At 33.8% G+C, this 19048-nt stretch overlaps 1 protein-coding gene across 1 annotated transcript; it reads left to right on the top strand.

The window, feature by feature from the left end:
• The first annotated feature begins 11806 nt into the window (after positions 1–11806).
• LOC102611298 (protein SCAR2) lies at positions 11807–18942 on the top strand. The gene is made up of 9 exons (XM_006481071.4): positions 11807–12230; positions 12718–12881; positions 13232–13355; positions 13461–13587; positions 14115–14176; positions 14258–17918; positions 18004–18090; positions 18209–18313; positions 18395–18942. The coding sequence occupies exons 1-9, from the start codon at positions 12076–12078 to the stop codon at positions 18443–18445; spliced, it is 4536 nt and encodes a 1511-aa protein (XP_006481134.1). The 5' UTR covers positions 11807–12075; the 3' UTR covers positions 18446–18942.
• The last annotated feature ends 106 nt before the right edge of the window (positions 18943–19048 follow it).

Below are 19048 nucleotides of genomic sequence, written 5' to 3'. Positions count from 1 at the left end.
GAACAAACATTTTTTTTTTTTTGGTTAAAGCCAATAATCTAATAATAATATTTTTTTTTTTGTGAATCTTATTAAGACGAGGGAAAAGGTATAAAAGGAGTGTAATTCAAATAATTCTAAGAGGTCATTCATCTTAGGGCCAGCTTCAAATTTTGGTGGGTGATAAAATAAGTTATGTACGAATGAAAGAAATTGATGATAAAAGAAGTAGTTTAGTGTTTGGTAAATTAGAATATTACAGTAGTAGTAAATTTGAAAATATAATACATATATTTGGTAGATATGGGAGCAAATTTTGGTTCGAATCAACTAAATCGAACTTCGAGCCAATCGGGTTGAGAAAAAAAATCATTTGAACACAATCCAAGCTTATAATTCCATCCAATTTGATCAGAACTAAGTTTGAATCCAATTGGATCGAATCAAAAACTCAAATTAAGTTTTGATCATATTTGATGCTCTTATCTATAAGCAAGCGTTGGAGAGAATTTTTCGCAACTCGATTAACTAGGGAGGGGGGTGTGGACTTTTTGTGTGTGTGGGTGTGTCTTTTGATTTTGTTATTTTTTAAAATCCAATCGGACTGTCAAATTGGATTAGGCTTGATCTGATCCGAATAGAACCCGATTGGATTCACACAAAAAAAAAAAAAAACCATGCAATTGGGTTTGTCCTTAAATCAGCATCCGACCCATACTCAGAATTTTTGAGTCAAGTCGGGTCAAATCAGTCGAGTTAGATTTTTGCCCATCCTTATTGGTAAATTTGATTATAAAATGTTATTTTATTATATAACAACAAAAATAGATGGTAAGTTTAAATTGTCTTTTATTTGTATATTAGGGGTTATGGAAAATAAAATATAATGTTCTTTTTATTAAAATATTAAGGTTATAACTTATAATATAAGAATTTAAAAAAGATGTTGTGACTTATTCAATAACCTGCTTATAAAAAGTAACCCACACTTATTTTAAAACGCTATTATTAGAATGGAGAAATTTATTAAACAAGTAGCTTTTAAAAAAATTACCAAATATTATTTTTTTTCAAAACTTATGAATAAGTTGCTTATGGTATTTCAACCTTAATCTCAAACGAAGTCTTACAATATTGTTCTTTTCAAACATACGTGACTACGAATTTCTGATTGGATTCCCTACATTAGTGGTGATATGGTTGAAGCCTAAATTTGAATAATAATATATGAGGTGAAATATTAAAGATCCTCAACGGAATTGATCTAGTCACTAAACCATAGCTAAACATGTTAAACACAAATGCTAATGAGTATTGGCCGGCTAACCAAATCACAAACTTCAGCTACAGTCTAGTTGAGCGAAACACAAAGGCTAGAAAATAAAGAACCGCATGAGGCTGATTATGGTTTATCCAAGATGAAATTATTCATTGATCCACTAGCTATGGCCAGTCAGTATTTGAACGGCCGACAAAGATTTAGCTTCAGTTTTATTATTATTATTATTATTTAAACTGCGTTGCATGTGCATTATGCATGATACGCAATTTTGTTTCCTTTTTTTTTTTTTTTTTTTGGGCTGGGTAGAGATTAGACGGACCACAAGTAGATCCTTACGGCTTTAATAAAAGATTTGATCAAATCCAAGGTATATAATTTATCTGAAATTTAGTGTCAAGATCCTTCATCAGATTATCCCACATGGTCTTGCCAGACCTCTGTTTAAATATTGTGACGATTTAATTAATTAGTCAAATTGACGGTCCTCGTATCCATTGATGTTAAGTACATAAATTCTATATGCTTTTAATAAAGAGTAGTGCTAATCCCAAATTTTTATCCTAAAAAATTATCCCAAATAATATGTCATTAATTGAGTGGTTGATAATTTTTTATAAGATCCAAGTGAATTAATTGCATTATTTCACCAGCCAATTGATAAATGACACATCATTTGAGATAACTTTTTAGGATAAAAAATTTGGGATGTGTAGCATTACTCTTTAATAAATACAGACAGTTATTGATGCCATGGTCATGGCTTGAATTTGAAATAAGAATGAAAAATACAGGAACACCTATCCGGATTTTTATTTATCAAAGGCGGTTAACAGAATTTGCAAAATAAAAGGGAATAAATTTTTATTAAGTGCCATGTTTAAATTTAATTATTCTAATCCATAATGGCATGAGAATAATTTTAAATTGTTATAACATATGTGAGGATATATATGAGATTGTATTATGATCCAATTTGGTAATGTTGTAGTTCTTAAAATAATAACTATTAATTGTGCCGTAGAAATAATCAGATGTGAAAAGAATTAGTTAAACGTTTGGTAAAATTTATTTTAAAAAGTGTTACGAATTTAAGAGCAGTCTTTAGTGTTTAGTAAAACTTACTGTTAAACTGTTGTATGAATATAAATGACTATATTATACATAATATAGAATAAAATTTATTTAAACAATTATAAACATGTATATAAAAGTTTTTTATTGCGTACATACAATAACTGATAACTAAAATAAATGTTTTATATTGTTAATTTTATTTTATTTGATAATCTCAATATAATTGGTTGTAATAATAGTAGCTTTAAATTTAATGATTTTATGTATAAAGGTGATTATCAAAATCAGACTTTGAAAAGCCATTGCTTTCAAGCTTTTCAAAATCTATTATAAGATGAGATGATTTTGTCAAAAAATATTTACAAAAAAATTTACCAAATACTAAAATTAAATTTTAACTTTTCAAAATCACTTTAAAGTCTCTCAAAAGCAACCCAAATGGGCCATAAGTAAAAAACTGATTATGAAAATTGAATTTTAAAAAGTTATTTCTTTCTCATTTTTCAAAATGAATGGGGTAATTTTACCAAAAGCAATTCTTAAAAAAAAAAAAATCTAATGCTAAAATTAACTTTCAACTTTTTAGAATCACTTTTAGCCTCTCAAAAGTAATTCTAACCGGTCTCTAAATACAGTGAATAATGTAAACATATCAAGAAATCTTTCAAAATTTAGGCAGGTTTAGGTTATGAGAAAATCTTAATTTTAAAATTTTTATTCTTACACTAATTTGGGAAATATAATCTCAATGTCTATTTTATAAACTATAGAGTTGTCCATAGCTTTTTTTTCATAAAAGTAATCAAACGTTAAATAATTCAATATTTAATCAAAAAAACAAAAAGCGCGTTATTTTTGCAAAATACAGATGGCAGCATCAAAGGTATGACCATATGTTTAGTTAATTACCAGCCATACTCTACGTACTTTGACCGAAATTTAATGTTGACTTTTACTAACACTATCAGAATAAGCAGCCTCAAGGTCCTGACCAGATCTACCTAACTGGCCACCCAGCTGCCATTCGTTCAAACTCAACTTTTCAATTCATACATTCAAAGAGTTTCTTTAAAAGTTAAAACTCTGTGTCAACAAAATATTTTTTTTTTATGTCCTCTCTTATTTTGAACTGGAAAAAATGGTGGGCAAAGTCAAGAGAAATTAATGTTGAGAAGTGGGTAAAATCAAAATTAATTTTGTATCCCCTATTTTTCCATGATTCAAATTTTAATGAACAAATAAAAACTGTACGAAAGTCATTTCATCATATGGGCCCCAAGATCTTATTTCTGGCTTAGCCAGTCTGGCTTGCACGAAGTGAGTATCTATGTATAATTAATAATTTCATTTTTTTCCTTTTTTTTTTTGGTTAATTCAATTGCACAATCCCCAAGTCAAAAGGTCAAAGTCTTGAAGATTTAATTAATAAGCAGCCGTTTATGCTGTGATATTTGAGCTTTCAGGAATTAATAATTAACAATTCCTAAAGTCTTTGAGAAAAAGGTACATGTACGCTCTTTTTTGGTATATTAAATTATTTAATATTTAAAAATTATATTAGGTCTTGACTAATTCATATTCAAATTAAGTAAGGCTATTAAGACGATAAAACTCTCCTAATAAATATTTAACGCAGCTGCATTCTCAAGCCTCGAATCGAAAATTTTAGTTAAATTAAAACAATTCCATGTATGCTCTTTTGTTATGACATAAACAACAGGAGGAACTATGCTTGCAGCCAAAGCAAAACAATTATACAAAACCCTGAACTAGTTTCCAACATATTCTTATTGGCTTTGTGTATTGATTACGTTGCAAATTGGTCATTATGAGAAATCTTGTACGATTAGATCAATAATTATTATTTAGGGTGGTAGAAGGTACATATGGACCACTTTGTGTTTTTTCATGTTAATTAAATGAGTACATGTCGTCTTGGTGCATTAATGCGAAGTTAGCATCAATTGGGTGAAGTGGTAACGCATCATTTTTTTATTAAAATCTCGAGATTATTGCTCCTAATCATAAGCTTATATTATGCATTGGTAACCAAACACAACAATATTTTCGCTACGTCGTGATTCATGTGATGTGCAACTTGCTAGCAAGCAACAGCTAATGGCTTGGCTTTAAATTTTTTTAATAAAGTATTTTCTTTTAATGCAAGAGATTTGGTGTCCAAATTTTGATTGCTTGATATTATTTATGATTATTTTCCCATGAAATATGGGAATAGGTGGGCTCATTGAGTTTGGTTTTGAACATTTAGCATGTAGGATATACTAGCAAATGACCCATTTCTCTTAATTTTCAATTTTCTTTTCCCCACTTTTGGCTATGCTTCCCAATCTGTGCATTATATTTTATGTGTAATAATAGTTTAGGATTTATTAAAAAATGAGACATGTAACGTGAAATTGAGGCATCTAACAAAAAAATGGATAATATAATTTATAGTACTCTTGCTTATAATGTATAAAATGGCTCGTAACATGCATATGATTTTTATACTAAATATTGTTGGGTACGCTAGGAATTTAGACAAATAGTACTATCTATGGTAAGATTATATAATATTTCCAAACACTTTAGTCATAAAGAAATACAAAGTTTTATTTATTTGTTTTGTTTTCTCAATAATCTTCTCTTTGTGGGGAACAAAAGTAGAGGAAATACCTTCTTTTGACAAGGAAAGAAAAAAAAATGATCTTTCTTTCCTGTGTCTCTTTATTTTCTCTCATTCTAAATGAATGTATGATGGTGGTTACACATTACATATTGATGCATACCTTTACCTTCTTCTTTATATTTTTGGTGATAGTATAATTAAGAGATAATGACCGATTACATTGGAGTCCTTTTTTCTTATATAATGATAAAAATTAAGGAATATTTTCATGATCCCACATTCTTTTTCTTTTTCAATTATTTTTTGGTTCGATTATTGGTATCAAATTATGCTCAGAGTGCAAAGTCACGTCTCTTTCTGCTTCGTTACTTGGACCGCTTTTCTTTGACTTTGAAGCTTGTTTAAAGTCTCTAAAATGGGTTAAAAGGCCTTTGACATACATGCTGGATCGGAGACCCAACCCACAACAAAACAACACTTCTGAGTTTTGAGTTGTCTATCTACTATAAGATAACAGTTGGCCGTAACAGACACGTATGCACATTTTAAAATAAGATTTTTAAAATACCGATATATTACAATCAAATGACTATTTTTATTTATAATAAACTATGACTAATCCTATATCAATTTCATTATAACACAATTTAAATTTCTATTCTCTTATTGCGACGTATCCATCCTCATTAAAATATATATACTCTATTCATATTTGTAGGATGATGATTACCTACCTAATTATATATTGAGAAGAGAAGTTAGAATCTCAACTTAAAAATTAGGCTCAACCCCAAGGACGTGATCGAGTTGGTAACAGCATCAAGCTTGTGGCAGCTGATGCCTGGGGTCGAGTCTTTGGGGTAGTAAGGGGCAAAAATAAAAATATATTTGGACTTTGCCCACCCCCTACTTAAAAATAATAAATAAAAAAAAGCCGGGCTCGACACTACGCCCCCAAAGTCATAGGCGCAGCCTCGTAGGCTGCCACTGAGATATGAACCCAACGACAAAAAAAGAATTTAAAATTGAGTAATGTTGTCTACCTTTGACTAAATGTTATTTATAATCAGGGAAAGGATTAAGGCTCCGTTTGGTACAGCTTATTAAATAGAGCTTATAACAGTAAAGCTTATAGCAGTAGAGCTTATACCAATAGAGCTTTTGGACAAAAAGTCACTGGGTGTTTGGTAGTCAATAAAAAAAGCACTTTTGAACCATTAAATTGTGTGATATTTTTTATATTATATATTTTTAGAAAAGCTCTATAGCCTCTACTCCCAAAAGCTCAAATTTTGGGCTTTTACTAGTAGAGGTAAATTAGCTTATTTAAGCTAAAAAAACTCTATTAAAAAAATAACCAAACACCATAAAAAATTTTAAAAAGTGCTTATACGATTAAATAAGCACTTATGGCTCTTAAATAAGCCATACCAAACAGGCACTAAATATTCTTTTTTATCTAAGTTTTCCAAGAGTAAAATACTAGTGATTTATTTACCATATAAAAACATAACAAAAAAAAATCTACTATATAATATTACTAATAGACATGTATCACAAGATTTTTAAGAATTCAAGACACCTCATATTAGAAAATGATCATAATTTATAAAGATAATACTCTATGACTTTATATTCATATTTTTAAAACATGCGCATCCTCACTTTGTTAAAGTGCAGAAGCCAGTAATTTTTTTTTAAATATAGTTTTCAATGTATTGAATTTTGATTTTTTTATTTTAGTGATATCCTCGCTTTAACAAAATAAGAATGTCCTTATTAGAGAATAACTATATATACATATATATGTGCTAATTTGATACGGGATTCTAAACTTTATTAAAATTTAGAAAAGTTATTAAACTTTACAATTTAATAGTACAACATCATTACACTATTAAACTATACAATTTAACAGTTTTCACGATCATTGTACTATTAAACCACATAGTTTAATAGCTTTTCCGAATTTTAACAAATTTAAACTTTTAGATTGATGCATGTATATATAATCATTTTCAAGTGCAACACTTTTATTTTCTAAAAAATATAAATACCACAATCATTATGTCGTGGTCGACAATTAGGCTGAAAATATCCAACTATCATTGTGCATTTGAGATTTGACAACGGTGACGAGTAAGCATGGTAATGGACACTGTCCGCAGCGAGTTTGCCATTACTAAACCGATACCCACACAAAATTTAAATTACCAAACTAATTTTTTTAAGAAGATCCGCCCCCTGCAAGTTTTGACAATTACCAAATCCGCAATGATATTTAGTGGATTTTTTGTGGGTTTCTACATTTAAAATTACAAATGTTTAATAGGTGAATTTATAAAAAAAAACCTAAAATTCCACATAACATACTCAATTCTAAATTTAACTACTGTAAATAGAAAAATAAAATTCCAACATCAAGCCAATACAAATTCTCATATTTAAGTATAAAATACACAAATTCATAAAAAAAAACACAAAATAGTATCTAAACATAACAATTATCATTTCATATTGTCATTCAACACAAGCTCAAAGAAAATGTATTTATTTGATTTACCACTAACACGATTCCTACAATAATGATTAAGATTAATATTTTCTAAAGAATAATATGTTTTCGATACTAATCTAAAGAACGGAATTATAATAATTAAATAATCCATGCATTAACTTAAAGAATAATAGTCCATACAAAATTATAATAAGTAAAATTACAATATGTATATAATAATCCATGCATTAAGTTAAAGAAAATTCAATCAGAATTACAATAAGTATATTTTTAGATTTAATATTTTTCTATTAAAATTAAATTAAAAATAATTAAAAAAATTATGGGTTGGCGGATATTCATGCAGGTAACTGTTGGATATTTGCTAATATTAAATCCACCTGTAACTTAGTGTGGATTTCAATTTATAATATCAAACCCGCCTGCAACCCATAAAACTATCAGTAGCGGACGGGTTTTAACAGGCGAGTTTAGACAGATTTACGAGTTTGTGGATTCAATTGTCATGAGTGCCAAATTGAGTAAATTACATGTCATTTTCACCAGTTTAATAATAATAAATGCGATAGCGCCGAGAGATGAAAAGGATAAAAAAGATACAGCTTAGATGCTAGCAACCATAACCCAAAAAAAAAAAAAAAATTGGTCGGTTTACAATTTTGCCACCTAAAAGCACGTTCGGAAAAAGCAGCCCAACCTTGACGTATTAAAAGCTCTAATGTTCTATCAACATCTGCAAACAATAGAGGCGAGGGCCAAGAAAGCTTTTAACACCCACAAGCTCAATTTTGAGGCATCATAATGAGACACTAAATTTTCTCAAAATTTATTCAATTTCTTCAGCTTGCTTCAGCCAATTGCTTATCTAATGTTTATGGTCCTTTCTCCTATTTACCCAAATGTCCATTCGAAAGACAACTACCGGCAATTATATGTATACAATGAGCCAAAGTCTCCGTGTTCAAATATTTGGTATTAACATTATTTCAAAGATCAAACCAATATTTTCACATTGTTTTTAAATTCAGCGGACCGTCATTGAGACCTTGGCTTACCGGTGGGCCGGATCCTTAATTCGTCGAGAAAGAACTCTTTTAAAGAAAATAAATCCGATAGTATTTGAATTAAAAAAAAATTAAAGTGTTTTTATTGCTTTGTCGATTTCAAATCTTAAAAAGCTTAAACCACTTGGGCTTAGCCCAAGTGGCTAGAGCCCCTCCCTCACAAATGTGAGGGAAGGGGTTCGAGCCCCCGCAGTCGCATTGTAGGGATTTAATTTAAATATTCTTCCTTGGAGCCCTTGAGCTCGAGTGAAGACAATCTTTCTCCCAGGATGAGAGTTTGACATCCCTCGAATATTTGAGAGGGTTAAAAATCTGAGCGGTGTCATATCAGTATTCATATCAATAGGGCTCAGTATAAATATATGATTGTACATATTAATTATACTCTCATGTAATATGAGTTGTAATTTGAACTGTAATTTGAGCAATAGTCTCATGTAATCAAAAAAAAAAAAAATCTTAAAAAGCTTAATTCTACCCGAAAAAGATGAAGCCCAAACTGCATCATGAGTAGGGCCTATTACCCATAAAGTTGGCCTTCCATTTTTCAAGTAGCCCAGAAGGGGAAAAGGCAAACATTTTGGATTATATAGCATTATTGGAATTTACGCACAATTGATCCCCGTCACTACTTTTGATAGTTTCTAGAGATTTCTATCACTGTGTATAGCTCAAATCATTTGTTTCTCCCCCACATTTGATCCAAAGTTAGCCCAATATGCGAACAATTTTATGAGTAATATAGATGTTTTAGAATTTAGATAGTCCGTTTTCTAATTTTCTAATTTTCTAACCCATTTAACAAACAATACGGCTCCATTGGCGGCTCCTACTCACCGTCATAATCACACCATCTACTACAACAAATCAATAGATATAAATAAACTCCATAACAACCACCACTAGTGTATAAATTTTCCGGGAAAATTTACAAAAAACACTCTTTTCTTTGCTTAGAAAAAAGAAGCAGCAGTGTGACAGATAGTGGAGTCAACTGTGCAACAATGATTTTTTATGTTTTAGCTGCCTAAATTTGTGAACACGTTGCCCAAAAGTGGTTGTGGTTGCTAATGTTATTGTTGGAAAATGAATCGCAATTTTCAAATACACTAGCGGTGATGTGAGACGAAAGCAGCCCACCATATCTATCAACCAAAGCTTACAAGCAAAGATTAAATGATTATATCTATGTATATTAGTTTTATATTAAGTCATCCCATCTCATTATTTCTTTTCTTTTAACAGTTTCTTTAACTAAACATTTTAAAAATACATAACGTACTAAAATACTTTCTTTGGAATTATTTTTACCTAGTGATTCTTACCAACTCCGTAAGTGGACCCCAATCGTTTGATGCCGCTTTCATCCCATTTCAGCTTCATTTGCAAATGAAGAAATGCCATTTTGTTTTGAGATTTGCATTTTGATTCTAAGATTGTCCAAACTTACCAATATAAAGCTAAATCCATTCCTATAGCGAATTATTTGTCCATTTTTTACAAGATCTACTAATCTAAAATATGTTAATTTTTCTATAATTTGGGTATCAAATACCTATTCATTTTAAATTTCATTAATGTCGAACACATTTCATCATTAATTTTCCTTTTTTAATAAAAATTGTGGGATGCTAGAGGAGGCTGTGAGATTAATCTTACTAATATTAAATTAGTATCACAACTTTACTAAAAAGAGATCATTTTTTTTTTATTATAACAGATCTTCCTACATAAATAAAAACATCAATATAAGAAGAAAAATAACAAATTTAATAATTGGAAATAACATACAAACTCGGCTTAAATGTTGCTACTAGCAAGCTAGCTTCTTGGCACTGAGAGATGGATGATTCAATTCAACAAGGGGACCATCAAAATTTAAAATCAATGAAAAATGACAACTATATTATCTTACACGAAAATAACTTTCTCCCAATGAAGCTCCACCCAAAACCCATTTGTATTTCTATATCAGAACAACCACACTACCTGCTTACCTTATATTATATGTTACACAGGATAAAAAATTGATAAGTTAATCATCAATTTTCCACTACATTTCACAATTTTTTTTTTTGTATTATTCTTTGCGTTTCTAACGGTTCGGTTAACTTTAACGACCCTCCTTTGATTAATATTGTAACTTAACTGTAACCATAGTCAAAATATTAAATTTTTAAAATTTTTTTGGGAACCTAACTCTAAAGATTCGTATAAAAATAAATTGTGCAGTTGGTACAAGTTTTTTTTTGTCAAAATTTAGGAATCAAGTAATTATGACACCTTTCAGGAAATGTTCTTCTGGAAAAGAAAACAGGCAAAAAAAAAAAAAATCTATTAAAGACAAAAACATTAATGAAGCTTCCCAGATTTGATTTCACTACTGTTGGAAAGTAGTACTGATACGTCAGCTGCAGCCAAAAAGCACAGCCGTTAGATCACCAGACGTTACATCATCTCATTTATCAGGCGACTGTTTGGTTTGCTTTATTTTTTGCGCCTAGGGTCTTTGTCCTGATTATTCTCCTTAATTAGGGTCCATTATCCTCGAATTTTATCATTTTTTTTTTCCTTTTTTCCTTTTTGTTTCGAGGTTTTTAAACACCTCTAATGTTATTATCAACTTCAACGAGACCGCGATGGTGTCGATATAAGTGAATTGTGATGCCCATGTCTTAACATTCGTGGGCTCCACTTGAAAAATATAAAAATAAATAATTCCAGGTACGTATAAACGAAATATTAAATAAATTATATTATTTTATGTTGTATGCGGACCATGACGGAATGAAACCAAAAACGTAACAATTGTTTCTTTTTCTCCTGGGCCCACGTTTTTGTTCATTGTCTCTCCACGGTCGACTTGGTAAAATGATCTGAGCTACTGTTATTGGAAATTATTATAGGATCACGCTTAAGCATGTAGATCAAATTATTAATTAGTAATCCCCTGATTCCGAGTCTATGCTATGCCGATTGATTTCTAATTACTATCTCGTACCGTTGGATCAAGAAAATGTATTAGCGAATTTAATCAGTTTAGACATTAATCTTCCCTGGTCCGAAAGCACCTGATTGGGACTTGACTAACAATTAGTCAATTAAGATAGTATTTATTGTAATCAATTAAAAATGAAACAATTCAAATAAACACGATCCAATGCGGCGAGTGCATCATAATCGGCACGATGCGCGCCGAGCAGACGAAACATTTTGTACCCTCACGGTTTTTGTTTTTTGTTTTAAATTAAATTTGTTCTCTCAAAAAATCCCCGATTACGTTAAAAAAAATTAAATTAAAAAAGATCACATTAAATACTGTCTCACTCTCACAAGTCGCTCTTCACGTTCTCTGACTACTGTATATTCATTCATTTCATTTCACAATTCCAATCCCCAAGAAAAATCGCAGTCTATTTTTCTCTCTCTGCTCGATTTTACTGGAAATGCAAATGTGAGAAGGATTTTTGATGAAATTAGGGTTTCGAGTGGCTGAATTGCGAGGAGAGAACTAGAAAGAAGAAGAGGAATGCCGTTGACGAGGTACCAGATAAGGAATGAGTACAGTTTGGCGGATCCGGAGCTTTACAAAGCTGCGGATAGAGATGATCCCGAAGCGCTTCTTGAGGGAGTCGCCATGGCTGGCCTCGTCGGCGTGTTGCGCCAGCTCGGTGACCTCGCCGAGTGAGTTTCAGCTTCTGATTTACAAATTCGGCTTCGTCTGAGCTCGAATTCTGATTTTTAAGCTTAATGCCAACTTGCTAGAGTCTGATTTTTTTTTTCAATTTTACTAATATTAAACTTGCGTTTTGAATTTGATAATTAGAGTTAGATTCAGATTTTATATTACATTGAATAGATGATTTTGCTTCTGCCATCTTCTAGGTCCATGCGGATTCAGGATTCTTTCGATGTTGATATTTATTTATTTATTTTTTTCAATTAGATTAATCAATTTTTTTTTATTGGTAAAATTCAGAGAAGATTTTGGATAACAGAAGGTCTAACTGACGGTTGAATTTAATGTATGAATTTTTAAATTGTGGCTCAATAGCATTTCATTATAATGGATTGTTGTCTGTGAATTTTCGTTCACGAATTGTTTAGCAGAGCTAGCATGAGAAATTTGATAATTTATTTGTTTGTTTCTCTTTGTTTGTGGTTGCCATAGGTTTGCTGCTGAGATATTCCACGACTTGCATGAAGAAGTAATGGCGACTGCTGCAAGAGGCCATGGTCTAATGGTTCGTGTCCAGCAACTTGAGGCAGAGTTTCCTTCAATTGAGAAGGCATTTTTGTCCCAAACCAATCATACATCATTCTTTTCCAATGCAGGTCAGGCTATTTTCTCTGCTCTTTTAATCTTTTACTGTAGATTTGTATATGTTAAGCATGCTTGTTATTGTTTAATTATTTGATTGCTTTCCTGTGATGTATAAAGATTTAATACACATTTGGATAATTTGAACATGGAATTCCTTTCCCCATTGCAAGCTTCCATAGTACTAGTTCAAATGTTTCTGCATTTGGAGCTTCAAAGGGCAGGATCCTTATGAATTTCATATTGTGTATTAGTTTATAACAATTTCTTTGAGGACCTGATTGGGTTACTGTGTCTGTAGAAATTAAGTATTGAAATGCGTGCTAAAAGTTGATAGTTATTTAAATGCATAATTTTGTTTCAGGTGTTGACTGGCATCCTAATCTACGCACGGAGCAGAATCTGATCACTCGTGGAGACTTACCTCGCTGTGTAATGGACTCTTATGAGGAATGCAGGGGTCCGCCGCGATTATTTCTTCTTGACAAGTATGATTCGCTGAATTTTTTTAAATTTTAGCAATTCTCAAATAAATTTTTAAATGTTTGCTTTAAAAGCTGAAACCTTTAATATTGTTGTGTGATATTTATCAGATTTGATGTTGCTGGGGCTGGGGCATGTTTGAAGCGTTACACTGATCCGTCATTCTTTAAAGTTGAAACAGCACCTTCTGAACCATCTCTAGAAGTCCATAGGGAAAAGAAATTCCGAAAAGTGAAGGTATTGCAGTGAACAGATTTTCACCATATGGTGAACACATTTTTTTTTTTTTTTTTTTTGGGTTAAGCATTGGAGTACTGTTTTTTGTACTTTAATCTATAGATTCTATGTGGGCAAGAGCAAGGACAGAACTAGCATTGGACAAGTGGGGGTAGCTACCCTCGCATAATTAAAAAATATCGTAAATGACATCCATGATTTAAGCCCCTATGAACTTAATTAAAATGCTCCTATGAGTTGAAAAATTTAGACCCTTGCCCCTGTGAACATAATTGAAATGGCTGACGAGTTGAAGTTGTGATAACTTCTCTTGAATACATTGTTAAATTACCCCTTTATGAACTAAATTTCTGGCTCTGTCCTTGAACTAGAGTCCACATTAGTTAACTTAATTTACCAAGTGCTGCAGTTGGTTATTGTAGTTATTATGACTTTTTTTTTTTTTGTGGATTTGGTGTTCTTCCTTTTGTTCTATGAAATTGTGCCCTCATATGACTAAGGTATAATTTTATCATTTATTTCTGCAGAAGAAAGGATCACGCTGGAAGAATGGAGAAACCCCAGAAATTGTGCCAACATCACATGCCAAGTGAGGCCTCTAAATGCATTCTTATGCCTTATTTTGTGATTGATAAGTGGCAAAGTGACTCAAATTATTTTACATGTGCAGACTGCATCAATTGTTTTTGGAGGAGAGTGTTGAGAAGGGCCTCAGTGACCCTGCACGTCTTGTGAAGTTAAAAAAAAGGCAATTGGACGCATCTCCATTTAACTCAAGATCTGGGAAAAGTTACATGGAAAAATTCTTGGAAACTCCTCCAGAGCGCGATGAGGTTCGGGAAATTTCTGTTAATCCGTTGCCCTTGAAAATGGCATCAGATTATTCTAGTGAATCAGGGCTTGAAATATATGAGATAACTACAGTAAGTCCTGTTAAAGAAAAATCACAAAGAAAGGAAAGCACATGTTCTTCACCTAATGCACATGAAGTAGTTCTAAAGCCATCTATGGATGAGCTGTACGGAAATGACAGACAGATTGTGATGGTGCCGGAACCAGGTACTGATGGTGAAAGAGAAGAAATTCCTTCTATCCATCCTAAAGTGATGGTTGAAAGGGATATAGCAGTTGATGGAGAAGGAAAACGAGAGGGGAGTGTGGATGAGGACAACTCTGATGATATGACTAGTGAGGTTGACAATTACATGGATGCTCTTACTACCATGGAGTCAGAAATGGAAACAGACCATGTGTATAGACCTAAATCTGATAGTGGCTTCTCGAACGTTGCAAAACGTGGTGTGGATCCTGATAGGAATGGGGAACTGCTAAAGTTCGAAACCCATTCTTCTGATTCTCAATCAATTGGAAACGTTTCAGCATCTGATGATGGGAACAATTCATTGAAGAAAGGAAGATCTAGCTTTTCTTGTTCTGATACTCTCAGCAATTTGGGGGAAATTCTACCATCGGATGGTGAAGGATCAGCTATAGTGGTTCCTGCTTCTGAAGCTTTTATGCCCGAACATGCTGAGGCACAATCCAACCAGTTTCCTGAAGATATGGCAGTTAGGTGCATTGATGAAGATAATATCAATAGTCTTGGAGAAGTATCTGGTAATTCCTCTCTTGCTGATTCAAATCATCCTCAGCATCCGCTGGACCCTACAGCAAGTTCAATGCAACACCATCCAGATGAAACACCCTCTGAGCCAACGAAACTTGGTTCTGCATTATCACACACTGATGAAAGAGAGACTAACTTGGTTGAATCTTCAGCAATTGTTACTGACACAACTTCACAAACAACGAATGGTAGTCCTTTTACAGTTTCTGCTGAATGCCATTCTCTGGATAAGTTGGATGGTGGAGATTGCCATATCTCTTCTTATGTTTCATCACATTTATCAAACTATTCAGAGCTGGCTCCTGAAGATTTTGCAGAAAAAAGTAATCCAGATAACACAGTGAACATTAAGATTGGTTCACCTCGGTCAAATACTTCTTCACCTGCAGAAGAGCAGGTCCATTACTCAATTTTGTCAGAAGTAGAAGATTCAGACGTTGGGAAGCGTGATGATTTAGTCTCTGAAGATGTTGATGCTTTGCCAGAAACTGAAGTCTACAGGGAAAGTGATACTTCACAGAATTGTAACTTTCAAGAGCAGCACATATCAGATATTGTGGATAATGTACCACAAGATGAACTTGAATCAGTAGAAGAAACACCTGTTTATTCTGAGGAAGCAAATACTTACTGTACTGCAGACATTGAGAAAATAGGCGCATCCACCTGCAATGTAGATGCAGTGGATCAAGAGGCTGTCCCTCGTGAATTCCCATCTAATTACCAGGATTGTTCAATACTTGAGGATCATGCAGGCTTAGATGATTTAGTAGCTGAAGGTGTTTTGGTAGAAAATATGGCTGTGTCTGCCACTGTTGTGTCTGCTGAGGCCATTGCTGACGATGATGTTGACGTTGTTTATCCACTACAGGATTCACTCTGTTCTCCATCTAATGATACCGTGAATTCTGAGACTGAGGATCCCCTCAAGGATGGATTGGAATTTAATAAGGTGGTTTCCCATGATTGTCTTACAGGACTAGAGGCAGAAAATGAAACAACTCAAATGCAAGTTGCACCTAAAGTGTTTGACTCGGCCTCATGCAAATTGATCTCTCATGATGAGTCGAATTCAGAGATGGTTAAAGGTGTCCAGAACTCTTCAGCTGAGGTATCCCAAAATAGTTTGCCTGCAGGTGATGTCACCATTCCACCCACATCTTCAGGACTCAGTGACCAGGAGCTGGAATCAGAATCTCTCCATCAGAGTCATCTTCTGGATGGTGGAGCAAATGCCATGTCTTTACCTGCTGTTCAACTCCCAGATCCAGAAACTTCCTCAGAGCAGCCACTGGAGTTGCAAACTAATCAACTTGATTCGGAATGCATGGCAGCGAAAGCAAGTCCTAATTCACCAGATCATTTATCTGAACAGATACAATCTTCTATTCACACAGATCAGCAAAGACTCTTTAATGATGTTTCTGAATCTTGTCAAGCAAACCTTCCAAACGAACTTTCACCGTGTGGGTACTTGCAACAATCAACTGGATTAGAAATCAACATTACTGAACAAGAATTGGATCCATTGAGTTCTGTCTTTCCTAGTTCTGGCCTTCTTCCTGAGGCAGCTCAAGTCAACCTGGAGGAGATGCCACCATTGCCTCCTCTGCCGCCAATGCAGTGGAGATTAGGGAAGATTCAACATGCTCCTTTATCCCCACAGAGAGAATTCATGGATCATAGTCAGGAGTCATTTCCATCAATTTTGCCATTTAGAGATCGTGAGAAAGCACAATCTGCTTTTCCAGCTGAACAGAGTGACATAATGCAGTCTGCAAATCCATTTTTGCCTGTTAGTGTCGTTGAAGTGGAGAAGCCAAATGTGCCTGAACAAGTGGGTGATGCGATGCAGCCTACTTTGTCTCCACTGCAATTGCCATTTATGGCTGAGGATGCAAATAGTCCAAACAGCCATCCTTTGGAGGGAACTCAATCCCTGAATCCGTTCTTAACTGAGAAGCCTGATCACGGTTCCCTTGCTTCAGAGCATGAAGTGGTTCAATTAAGTTCAAACCCTTTCTTGTCTTTACCAGCTAATGAAGATACTGCTTCTGAACATGATCCCGTTTCTTCATCAGAAAAACTAATTCACTCTCTGAATCAATCAGCATCAGAGCCAGGACTTCCACACATGTCAGAAAATTTTGAAGGGGAACATGGAAATTCTTCTGATAAATCTGCGCTGCCACCCATAAAGGTTGAAGATACAGCTTCTAAAAATGGCCCTGTACCATCTCCAGGGAAACCAATCCACCTTCTGAATCAATCGGTGTCAGAGCCTTCACTTCAACACACTTCAGAAAATTTAGCACGGGAACATGGAAATCCTTTTGATGGGTCTGTGCTACCACCTAGAAATGTTGAAGATGCAGCTTCCAACTATGACCCTGTATCTTCCCTGGAGAAACCAATTCATCCTCTGAAACAATCGGCTTCAGAGCCAGGACTTCAACACACTTCGGAAATTTCAGAAGAGGAACATGGAAATCCTTCCGATACCTCTGTACCGCCACCTAGAAAGGTTGAAGAGCAACCACACCGTGGTTTGTCAAGTTCTGAGGGAAAATCAACATGGCCTTCTAATCCATTTGCTCTATTAACAACCTCTGAAGTTGGACATGCAAATGGAAGATCAACAGTTAAGCTTCCCCGTCCTCGGAATCCTCTTATTGATGCTGTTGCTGCTCATGACAAAAGCAAGGTGATGATGACTTCAGGTGTCCGTTTCAGATTTCATTTTGTTTTCTTGGAGAAGTATTGCTTACTAACCATCTCAATTTTTGCAGTTGAGAAAGGTAACCGAAAGGGTTCAGCCTCAAAGTGAACCAAAGGTTGATGAAAGAAATTCACTGCTAGAGCAAATACGAACCAAGGTAAGGCCTGACTCTCATGTCAGTAAACACCACCCGTCACCTAGCCTATAATTCTTTCAGTAAATGAGAAATCAGTGGTTGCATAAACTGCTAGTTATGAACTGTTTTCTCCTTGCAGTCCTTTAACTTGAAGCCTGCATTGGTGTCAAGACCCAGCATTCAGGGTCCTAAAACTAATTTGAGAGTTGCTGCCATCTTGGAGAAAGCAAATGCTATTCGACAGGTCTACCTCCCTCTCCTACTCTCTTTCTGTGTATTTTTATGAACTGGTGTTACATATTAAAAGTTACAAATTCTGATATAGGCTACGGCTGGAAGTGATGAAGATAATGATGAAGATTGGAGTGATTCTTGAAAACTTCTCCCCTTGACAGCACTTGACTCGCAATTTGAAATGGGTTGAGGCTATTATTCTTTCCCTCATAGTGAATAGGAATGTTTAGCTCTGGTGTATTCTTCTCTCCACGCAAAAATCATGTATTATGGTCTCGCCGTCCTCCTCCCCTCACTCTCATGTTGATTATGTATATGTTGCCGTATGATTCTATGGTATTTACAAAAAGTCGGGGACTTTACCAAAAGAATGATCATCGAGGCATGGCGTGCAAGCGCTATACCAATCAAGTTCTATATATCATTGTGGTAAAATTTTAGGTGTAAATCTTGTTGGTGTGGTATAAGTTTTGAATAGTGTAGGTTGCAATTTTGTATTCATGCAGGCATTGTGCTTATGATGCATAATTGCATGCAGTTTATGGTTCATGTGACCGGCTGCTTCTTTGTATGTAATCCGACAGCTTTAGTATGTATGATTTACTTTCAGAAATACTAATATATGGTAGCCCACTGAAATTCTATGTCTTCAAGGGCGGGATACAAAGATCATGAAGAATCACTGTTACACAAAGGCAAGCATTGGTCGATTGTGACTTTGTGAGTCCACTCCATAGAGATAAGT

The sequence above is a fragment of the Citrus sinensis genome, chromosome 6 (genome assembly GCF_022201045.2).
Source record: "Citrus sinensis cultivar Valencia sweet orange chromosome 6, DVS_A1.0, whole genome shotgun sequence".
Taxonomy (NCBI): Eukaryota; Viridiplantae; Streptophyta; class Magnoliopsida; order Sapindales; family Rutaceae; genus Citrus; species Citrus sinensis.
Note: the sequence above shows the minus strand (reverse complement) of the source record. Positions and strands in the feature narration are given on the sequence as shown.